Consider the following 11,760-nt stretch of genomic DNA (forward strand, 5'->3'; position numbering starts at 1 on the left):
TTATCATAGAAATAAAATATTTTTTAGAGTAGAAATAAAATATTTATAATTTATAAAACATCAAAATTATATAAATCTGTTTAAATCTACTTGACCCAAACTGATTTGATCCCAAAATAATTCGAGGATTGAGAAAATCTAAACTCAGACTAATCTAAACCTTAAACTAATCTCAACCTTCCTAAAGCTATCCATTTGCCAACTCTAATCGCTAAGTGATAAGGTTTCTGAATGCCCCCATTTAATTACCCAATTACACAACCATCTGTGTACACTGCCCAAGATGTTATCAACTTTTATGTTTTGTTTGAGTATTATTGTAATAATATAAGGAAAAAGTTTATTTATTATATCTGTTATCACTTTTTTTTAGTTTTTATTGCCAATTCAAACCCTCTTTCTATTGATAAAAATGTTCCTAATAAATAAACAAATTGGGCCATGAGTTTTGCTCTATTACATATACCGTATATCGCCTAATTGCTTCAAAGACTGCTCTCTCTATATTGTAGTTTGGGCCATTCATGACAACAATGGATCATTTACGTACTCAAATATGGTATTTTAAGGTCTTGTTCTTATCAGACCATTGTGACCTTTCGATATTAACTTCTTGTCCTTTAGCAACATTATTGTAAATCTTATTATAGAAGTGTAAGTTTGGGTACAGTTTGATCAGCATTTCAGCAAGGTTTTACTTAAAGATGTATACAAAGCTGCCATCCTCCACTTAAAGAAGCTCCCACTCTGAATCCAACAAATCTTGAGTTGATGATCTCATTGTAGTCTCTCTTGTTTGTGCAGACATTGAGCTCCCCTTGGAGTCCTCGTCACATTTTCCAACATCCCCATACCATTTAGCAAGTTGTTTGTACTCCATTTTCCTTGCTGACCTCATTCGTGAAGAAATAGCATCACGAATCTTTTTCTGGAAGAAGAGGGAATCATCAACTGAATATCACAAGGGGGGCAGGAGCAGCATGAAAAAACAAACAGGAATGTGAAAGCACCTGGTAAGGTCTGTGTTTGCCTTGCCTATGAGGATGACAATGAAGTTCAGCTTCATTCACAATGATACAACTTTCATCAACTCCTGTTTTATCCAATGGTGGAACTGTTCCACTTTCTTTCCTACCAACAGCACTCCCTGAGCTATCCATGGTCCAGTTATTTGATTGTCCTGCAAAGTTCACCACACGAATTATACCATACAGCTTAGCAGAAACAGACAAAGATAAAAAACAAACTTGCATATATTACTTGTGTAATAATTTCCCAAGAATTTATATATTTAAAGCTGACTCAATGTATAGATTTAAAGATGATAATACAATAGATGTAATAATTGAACAAGATACATAATTGAACAAGATACTATCTTACTGTAATATTTTTGTTATTTATTTTACATAATAAATATTTAAAACTATTTAATATGAAGCAATTTTTGCATTTTCACAAAACAATTTAGAAACTGGAAATACTTTTTTCTGGCCAAGATTTGTAAAGCTTAGTGCTAGTATATGCACCCAAATTTGTCATGGGGAAGAGGCAGATGCAGTAACCTATCCATCGCATTTTTATTTTTGTTTTATTTCACTGGAATAATCCAATAGTTTATGACTTATTCCCTTCTATCCACTGCAATATTGCAATAGAGTACATTAGAAACTAGGATATTGGTAAAAGGCACACATTAGGTCTGGGGCTAGGCTTGGAGCCGAGGTGGGTACCAATCATAGTATTACCTCTACCCGAAAACCTCCACAGAGACTACCTCCATTGACTATACTGAAATGAGTTCCATCCATGACTTATATTTGGACCAAAACTGACGCCCAAAGAAACAAAAAGAAAAAAAAACCCTCTTTAACAACAGAAGTCAAATTTCTAAGAGCATCTTCCCGACAGTGAAAAGACAAATGAAAGCAATAATTCCATCCTCAAGAGTCCAAGCACACAGAAATGTAATTTATCACACATAAATAAGGGGCAAGTTTAACCAATGAAAGCCCTTTCAAACATGCTTTTTGACCAAGTAAAGCTTTCAACCAAAATAATCATAAGTAAACCTAGATATTTCTAACGGTTCTTTCCTGCCAAGTGAAACCACAAAATCCAGAGTCGCAAATTACTACCAGCTTCAGGTGTTTGAACTTTGAAGCCTTATTGGAGATCCAATGCGTGAAATGATAAGCAAAAGGAAATAACGGCACGGTCTCAAAGTTTGATCATGCAACATGATAAAGTGTATGATTAGCAGGTGGTGGGAATAAAGGCAACATGCTATGGGGATGTTTCATTGCAAACTAAGGAAAATAACTTATGTTTCTTCTTGGTGCAGTAAAGAGAACACCTCAAATTTGATTGAAGCTAACCTCGAGATGATCAGAAGTTATAAACAAATAAAAGAAGGATTTAGTCTGAGTCATTTTCAAGACTTTATCAACTTTAAAAAATGAAAAGAAGTAATGCTCAAATTCCAATACTGAACTAATGAAACAAATACAGTTTACAATTTGATGCATAACATAGATTGAACTATTGAAAGGGCTTGAACAAAGAATGTAACAACTAAGTAAACATAGTGGAGAATCACATAATGTTGGAATCCCTATAATTAAGGATAGAAATCTGATGGTATTGGAATCCCTATAATTAAGGATAGAAATCTGTTGTGATCTCTTGTAAATAGAAACTAATCTCAGTTACTGATTCTTAGGAAATTACGATATCAATTACTGATTCTTAGGGATTAGGATTTATTTCCTTTAAAATGATTATTTTTCTCTTTATAAAGCTGTAAACTAAAGCAGTAGCAATATAACAGAATTTTTCCTCTGAGTGTTTTTACATGGCATCAGGGCTTTAGGATTCATTCGATCCTAATTTTTTTTCTCTAATTTCCCTTCTTAAAAATTCCTTCGGTTTAGTCCTCCAATGGGTGATATCAATGAAATTTTCTCTGAAACTGAGACATCACAGATAACTCAGAATATCAATCAGGGAATCACTCAAGGTGAAATTAATTCCTCCACTACTGCTGATGATGTTTTTGATGTTCGCTTAACCAAAACACAGCTTGAGACTCTCCATAAGATACTTGGTACTCCCACCACTCATGGATCTCTAGCCATTCAAGGTACTGCCCTCAACATTGCTTTTGAATCTAATAATCAATCTCCTTGGATACTCGATTCAAGCGCCCCGATCACATGATGAGTAACTCCACGTTGTTTCAAACCTACACTCCTTGTCATAACAAATCCGAATCCGCATAGTCGCGGTTCTTACTCACCGTATGGAATAGGAGAAGTACAAATGACAGAGAGTTTTCTCTCGATAAAGTCCTACATGTCCCAAACTTGTCCTGTAATTTACTTTCAATTAGTAAACTTACTAAGGATGAAAATGTTCTTGTTGAATTTTTCGCAATTGGTTGTGTGATACAGAATGTAAATCGGGAGGATGATTGGCACTTGCTAAAGTTGATGATGGACTATATATTTGGAATAAAAAACAGTACACAAGGGGATTGGCTCTATCCATCGCAAAAGAGGACACTATTATGTTATGGCACCGTAGGTTAGGACATCAAACTTTGTGTATTTGAAAAACATCTTCCATTGTTATTTGAAATAAAAGTATTAATTCCTTGAAGTGTGAAATTTGCCAATTATCTAAACATACCCGTGTGCCATACCCATTAAAACCACATATTCAGTCCCAACCTTTTTCGTTAATCCATAGTGACCTATGGGGAGCCAATGAGTGAAAAATATTACAGGGGCTAGATGGTTTATAACATTCATTGATGATCATACTAGGGTCTATTGGGTCTATCTACTCAAAGAAAAATCTGAAACACCCAAAGTATTCCAAAATTTTCACTCAATGGTTCGAACCCAATTCAACTCTACCATACATACCCTCCGTACTGACAATGGGAGAGAATACTTCAACTCTGTCTTAAGTCCATACCTTTCTGACCAAGGCATTATACACCAAAGCTCTTGTCCTGACACTCCTCAACAAAACGGGGAATTAAATGAGGAGGTGTATATGGATTTCCCACCAGGGTTTGAAGAAAACAAGAACCAAGTGTGTAAGTTGAAGAAGTCCTTGTATGGGCTGAAACAATCTCCACGAGCGTGGTTCAGCCGATTTGCAAAAGCTATGACTAGCAGAAATTACATTCAAGGACAGGCAGACCACACCATGTTCTACAAGCACTCGGAAGAGGGTAAATGCTGCATCCTTATCGTTTATGTTGACGATATAATAATAACAGGAAATGACTCGAGCGAAATTTTGAGATTGAAAAAATTTCTTGGTACAGAGTTTGAACTTAAAGACTTGGGGAGTCTTAAATATTTTCTTGGTATGGAGGTAGCAAGGTCGAAAAAAGGTATCTTCATTTCCCAAAGGAAATATGTTCTTGATCTACTGTCGGAAGTTGGTTTCATGGGCAGCAAACCAGCCGAAACTCCTATGGAGTTTAACCTCAAATTGGGAACTAATGAGGATGGAGAAGAAATCGACAGGGGGAGATATCAACGTCTAGTAGGAAGGCTCATCTACCTATCTCACACCCGTCCAGACATAGCCTTCAGTGTGAGTGTTATTAGCCAGTATATGCATGCCCCGAGGGAGAAGCACCTGGAAGCTGCATATAGAATACTAAGATACCTAAAAGGAACTCTGGTAAAGGCTCAGACTTCAAGAAGACTATCAACCGAAGCGTGAAGTCTACATCGATGCGATCAGGGTGTTACATTAATGATAGACGCCTACAAGCGGCTATTGTAGTTATGTTTGGAAATTGAGGATCTTTGATGGCATTCGGTTTATGAGATAGCGAGCGATGAGGCGACTTCTCCCACAAGTATTTTGGAACATTTATAGTGAACATTATGGCTCGAGCCACATCAAGAAGATGACGATTTTTCCTCTCAGAGATGCCTGTACTTCAAGAAGACTATCAACCGAAGCGTGGAAGTCTACATCGATGCAGATCAGGCGGTGTTTCATTAATGATAGACGCCTACAAGCGGCTATTGTAGTTATGTTTGGGGTAATCTCGTGACGTGGAGGAGCAAAAACAATCTGTGGTAGCACGCAGCAAGGCAGAGGCGAGTATCGAGCACTATCTCATGGTATATGCGAAGGAGTTTGGATACAAAGACTTATGGGAGAACTAAAAGTGCCTTTTACCGGACCTATGAAGATGTCTTTGTGACAACCAGTCTTTGTCAAGATAGCACATAATCCATGCATCATGATCGGACCAAACATGTGGAAATAGATCGTCACTTTATAAAAGAAAAAGTACACTCGGAGAAGTATGCATCATCTACCTACCTACTAGACAACAAGTTGCGACATGTTAACCAAAAGTTTGAGCGAAACATGTTTGAAGAACTTAGTGGCAAGTCGGGTTTGATTAACATCTACACTCCAACTTGAGGGGAGTGTTGGAATCCTATAATTAAGGATAGAAATCTGATGGTATTGGAATCCTATAATTAAGGATAGAAATCTGTTGTGATCTCTTGTAAATAGAAACTAATCTCGATTCTTGATTCTTAGGAAATTACGATATCAATTCTTGATTCTTAGGGATTAGGATTTATTTCCTTTAAAATGATTATTTTTCTCTTTATAAAGCTGTAAACTAAAGCAGTAGCAATATAACAGAATTTTTCCTCTGAGTGTTTTTACACATAAGAAATTAAAAACCCAACATACGGTACATATATCACAGCCACCAATCATAAACAAATTTAAATATACGAGACTCACCAAGATGCAATGCAACAATCGCAATTTAAAGTGGTAAAACCAGTACTAGGAGGCTCTAACATAACAAAACCTGTAAAATTGAATACCTTATCTTTATATGAGTTCCAGCATACAAATTCCAGTTCTACCATGACCCATTAATAAATAAAAGTTCCTCAAATTATAAAGAAAAGGGTTGACTGCAACTAGTACATAAAAGCTCCAATTGCAAACAAAGAGAAAGCACCAGATAAATAACAGTCATTAAGCGAAATGGAAAAAGAATAACATATTTAAGGATTTGATACCAATTTTATTCAATGTTCAGTAAAAGGGCAGGTGGAAAGGGAGAAGGTAGGCAGGGAAAAGACTTTCAAAACTAGAACCACACCTTATTCTTGAACACCTGAATTCAACATGACCCATTTTAGAATGGTGTTGCCAAACCATTTTAGCTAAAGCTTGTTATATATAACATAACTTTATGTATAATCCTAAAAACCATGAGGAAAAATGCTTTGAAGTACTCTTATAAGCTCGAAGTCAAAGGTCATAATGCATAAATAGGATTTCTCTATACATGGAGACTTCGGTATAGTTTGATAAACTAGGAAAAAGATTACTCAATTATAATAACTAATTTGTACTAAAAGTATTATTTGGCATGTTAATAAAAATTAAGCACCAAATATAATTTATATTGTTGACAACTGTACTTGTTGGATTTTGAAAATTAATCATTTTATGTTTTTAACCTTATTAACATAAATCTTATATTGTTATTGATAATTCCAGATAAATTCAAAGGGCTGATTTCAATATCTCATGTTTTTGTAACTGAAAAGAAGAAAAATTAGTTCAAACATAGATTATTTTAAAAGAAAATCGACTTAACATGTTCAGCATTAAAATTACAGACTTATCCTATTCAAAATTTTTCTTTTTGAAATTTTTATTAACAATTATTTTAAGCTATTGAACACATAGAAAATTTAACACACCAAAAATTTTCCTTATCAATGCATTATAAAAGATGTCCCTTAAACTAGTTGAGATTGTACTAAATTGTAACAGCTACAATATAAAACATTTAGCAAAAATAAAACAAGGACAAATAAAGCAAGTATCATCTGGGAAACTATATCCTAGAATAGCCAAAAAAAAGGGTACCCCAAAAGGGTTAACAAAAAATATTGATAAGAAAAAGGAAATTGGCATGGCTTTAGAAGAAACAAAGATGGCTTGCCATTGTTAACTAATGGTCATGTTCCAAAAAGAAAATACTAGTAGCGGAATTGCTGAATCTTTTGGAAGAATTTCACTAAAATCATAGCTACCAATGCCAAGAAATGAACTTTTCTAATCTTCTTAACAGTAAAGTTTATGAACTGTAGGTAAATGATATATAGATACTTGGACAGGAAGCAAAATCAATTTTATAGGAAATTCCTCTTCTTGACTGTCACTATTCAGTGAGCATCCTATTAAAGAAATCATTCCAGCATTTGAACAACTTCCTGCAGTTGCTAAATCTAAATCAACAATAGCAACAATAACGTAGGAAAAATTTTAATGCAATAAAGTTAGGAATTCTCACCATTTGGTTCTGCCGATCCAATTACCGAGGATGAACATCTCCCATCCATTTTTATCCCAATCGATTCAAAAAACTGTAAATCATTGTCTAAAATTTCAGGCACAGACTCACTTGCAGATTCAATTTCATTACAACTTTCTTCTATTGAGTCACAATCATCTTCTCCAACTGTAACACGGGTTGATGTTCTGGGTATCTGCTGACATGACTCCTCAATGATTGCATTAGCATTTCCAGAAAATGATGACAACCTGCCGACTTCATTCCCCATACAAGCAACTTCAGACACTGTCTCAGCCCCAGCTGCAGGTAAATTTTCAACATTTGCCTTGACAAGCATGCTCCTGTTGTTATGCTCCCTAGAAAGAAAGTAAGAGGATTCTCTTTCCATAAAACTCCGAGGGCAAGAGTGAAATATGTTATCTACCATGTGAAGCTGGCAGGACGAAGGCACATGGGCAGCATTTTCAATAACATCAGAAGTTACTTCTGAATCTTCAATTAACTGCTCACCCTCATCCTTCACAGCAGCCACCTTTAAACCTACCTGAGGCTTTTTGAATGTCCCAACATTTTTCTCTATTGCCGTGTCAGAGGCAGCCACTGCTTTCACAGGCTCCAATGAAGATGGGAGAAGCAAATCCTGCATCACATCCTGCATTACATCTGAGTAGAACCTTTTGACACTAGCACCTACAGTCTGCACCTGATCCTCCACATATTTAACTGTGTCCTGTTCCCAAATATAATGAGTCAATGGAATTCTGTAATAAACTTACATGAGAGTACATATGACTTAAGGGGGTGGGGAATCAAAGGCTACAAGTGAGTATCAAGCACATCAACATGGCGTAACAAGGAAGGCTCTATGCAGATACAAGTTAACTGAAATAAGAAGCCCAAACATAGTAATACATAATTTTGCAAGAAAGCTGTGCCAAAGACAGTTACTTATATGGAACACAGCAAAAACAAGGGAAAAAGATCAAATGCTGAGAAGGTGTGACAACATTCTACCAGGGTTCTCATGAATTGAAAGCATAGAACCTCCTTTGGACATGAAAAAGGTTGGGGAAGATACAAGAGAAAGATTATCTAATGGAGCATACCTGGTACATAATTTCTTCTGCCTCTAGGCACATGGCTTCAAATTTCTGATATACATGACCAACCCAAGTTATACCTTTTAAATCCATAATGACCATCAATCAACCTTAGCAGAACAGCAGTTGGATTTCTTCCACTCTCTTCTGTTTGCAATTACCTCGAAACGCTTATCTGAACATAAGTAGATTTAAATTACTAATCTCTTACCAGAACAGAACCAACATTTTAGGAAGCTCAGTTTAGACACACACGCATATCATAGCCCAACAGGGATATGCTAAATAACTTAAATTAGTATAATTAGATTCAGTAATTGCATTCACATTGTGCCAACTCTGACAAAAAGGAAAGAGTTAATCAGAGAAGGCCCTTAATCTAATTGCTCACCTAGGTGACCTATTTGAATGAACAAGGCCTTCTACTAATCATTTAACGCCAAGACATACAAAAAGTCACTGTCTGAATCTTATATAACTTACATTAGTCTCTTCGGAGGCCACCATGTGGTCTCCTCTCATGCTCAAACAACATCAAAGTTGAGCCAAAATTTATAATTTAAAAGGTAAGCAAAACAGAAAAAATCATGGAATCTTCATTGATACTCAATTTGTCCTAATTTCCGGTCTTCATTCTGCCAAGCCTCTACTAGATGCATAAACTTGTTAAGTTTTAACCAAAAGACACAAAACATGAATCACAGGAAAAGGTAGAAGACTTTTATTGGTGGAACCAAGGTATCTTTCATGTCTGTTTTATGGTCCATAGAAACTAATCCCACTGTTTTCTAAACCAGACCAGTTGGATTGGGAACTGGCTGGGATAATGGTCCAAAAAGGGGGTTGAACTATAAACTGGTCAGACCAAGAACCGGTGGTTTGACCGGTTCGATCACTGGCCCAGTTCTGAAATCCTTGACTAATTCATGGTTGACCCTTCCAACAATGTCATCTCGGAAGTTTGAACTCAAGTCTTCCCCCATGTAGTGCAATGTGAGTTGGTAAAGTGGGAGACACTTGATGAACACCCAGGATTCCAATACCAGGAAACATGTATACTATGAAACATCAATTCTACAGATGCAATCAATGGTAAAAATGACACATATAGTAAAAAAAATTATACATATCAAACCCTAGAAAGATCAACAGAGTTTAGAATCAATAATTTGAAGCGAACAAATTACTGTTTTAAGCACACAAAGCCCATTAAAGCATTAACAGCTTCAGCTAAAATTACATAATTCGACGCCAGACCGTACACTAAACTAAAACGAAAGATCATTTTAATCCAAAATGAAAATAAGTTTAAGTTAGCAGGCAAGCCAAAGGACATGAAAACCAGAAGCAAGACAAACATAATAAAATACCCAGGAAAAGAAGCAAGCCCAAAAAAACAAAACAGAAACCCTTGATGGAAATTAATTAGATAGTGAACATACGTATAGAAGGCGAGAGAGAGTTTTATCTGAAATCCCCCTTCCAGTTTCCTCTTAAAACAATGGATTGAAGGTAGAGAAGATGGAAGAAAGCAGAAGCTAAATGATTGCTGGGTGGGAAAGTTAAATGGATTACGTTGTGTGGTCGGGAATCATAAACACCCAAGCCAATATATTTTGTTTGTTTTATTGTTTAAAGCTTTGGGTTGAAGGAAAATGGAAGAAAGGCAGGGGAAGTGGAGAGAGTTTTGATCACATGTTATTTAGTTATTGGTAGAAGCGTGTCCGTTCCGTTCTCTCAGAACCATAAAACTAAGGTTTACTAATCCCGATTGTGGGCCCATCCCCAAAAATATGTCTTCTTTTTCTTTAATTCTTCACGGTGAGACTTGAGAGGATGTAGACCTCTCCATTTTCGTTCCACCTGTTATAACATTTTGTTCTTTTATTTAAAAATTAGATAAATTAGAAAATGATTTTTTTCCTTAAAAAAATTCATTTATATGCATGATTTGACTTTTTCAATTTTTTTATTCTCCTTCAACACCAAAAATAGAAAGGTTTAATAACAATTAGTCCAAAAATATTTTTGTAAAAAGTCAATTAAAACTGGAAATAAATTTTATTTGCTTTTCAAAAATAATTCTTTTGTAAAATTCTTTTTCGAAAAATTATTCTAACCGAATAAAATAATTTGAAAATGTATATTTTTAATATAAATAAATAAAATTTATTTTCAGTTGGAATCAAATCTTTTACAAAAAATATTTTTGGTAGAAAAACTTTTGGACTAATTGGTAATAGGCCTATCTATTTTTTGTGTTGAAGGAGAATAAAAGAAAATAGTAAATAAGAAGGGGTTATGAAGCAATTTAACCCTAAAAGCTTTTTTTAGCAATCAATTAAAATGGAAAATTTTCATATTAGGTCCTTGAATATTTTAGGTCTTCACATTTCAATATTGTGCTGCTAATTTGTCAAGCGGCACCAGAACGCTGTAGCAAACATACCATTTTGGTAAATAATCTCATGGACATACTATTTAAGCTATTAATTATTATTTTATATCATTGAAGTAAAAAAGTCAGATTTATAAGATTTTTTATAAAATTATTAAAATTTTAATAGTTTTTAAATAATTTACTATAAAAAATTATAATTATTTTAAAAAAACTACATCCATGATGAATTTAGATAACTTTTGTCCACGTTCATTTGAACATGGACAACCATTTGCCTAGGTTCATCTTAGATATTTTTTAAATAATTATTAAAATATATTAATTTTTGAGATTTTTTTAATTTTTAAATATTTGTTGATGTGGTAAAATATGGCACACCAAATATCGTTATCCGATTGTTTCACCAGTCTCATCATCGCTTAAAAGTAGAAATGGATAGAATTTTTAATAGAATGACCAAGTTGCTATTTGATCTAAATTACAAAGACTAATTTACTCATTTTTTGAATAGAGGGGGCGAAATACAATCCGGCTCCTCGAATAAGGGCCTCCATGATACTTTTGCCTCATTCTACTCATCCTTTAGTTTCACTCATTTGCACTAAAAATTTTTTAAAAAAATTCAAATAATCACTCACTTACATTAAAAATCTTGAAAAAAATTCAAATAATCACTCAACAGCACGTATGGATAAAATTTTTAACTGAATGGTCAATTTGAACCTTTTTTAATTTTAATTTATAGGGTCTAATTTACCAATTTATTGCATAGAAGAGGTAAAATGCAATCCGCATTTTAATATAGAAACCTCCATTTATTATTCATTATATTACAAAATCTATATTGAAGTGACTCTTTAGATAAAATCGAATTAGAT

The 11,760-nt window shown here is 34.4% G+C and overlaps 1 protein-coding gene across 1 annotated transcript; it reads right to left on the reverse strand.

Annotated features, from left to right (window-relative positions):
- Window positions 1–610: 610 nt before the first annotated feature.
- Window positions 611–10,198, reverse strand: LOC105777038 (uncharacterized). The gene is made up of 5 exons (XM_012600081.2): window positions 9,924–10,198; window positions 8,488–8,656; window positions 7,379–8,111; window positions 1,011–1,180; window positions 611–928 (listed from the first exon to the last, which is right to left on the reverse strand). Exons 2-5 carry the CDS (start codon window positions 8,581–8,583, stop codon window positions 731–733), a joined length of 1,197 nt encoding a protein of 398 aa, XP_012455535.1. The 5' UTR covers window positions 8,584–8,656; window positions 9,924–10,198; the 3' UTR covers window positions 611–730.
- Between the last annotated feature and the right edge of the window lie 1,562 nt (window positions 10,199–11,760).

This window comes from Gossypium raimondii, chromosome 10, assembly GCF_025698545.1.
Source record: "Gossypium raimondii isolate GPD5lz chromosome 10, ASM2569854v1, whole genome shotgun sequence".
NCBI lineage: Eukaryota > Viridiplantae > Streptophyta > Magnoliopsida > Malvales > Malvaceae > Gossypium > Gossypium raimondii.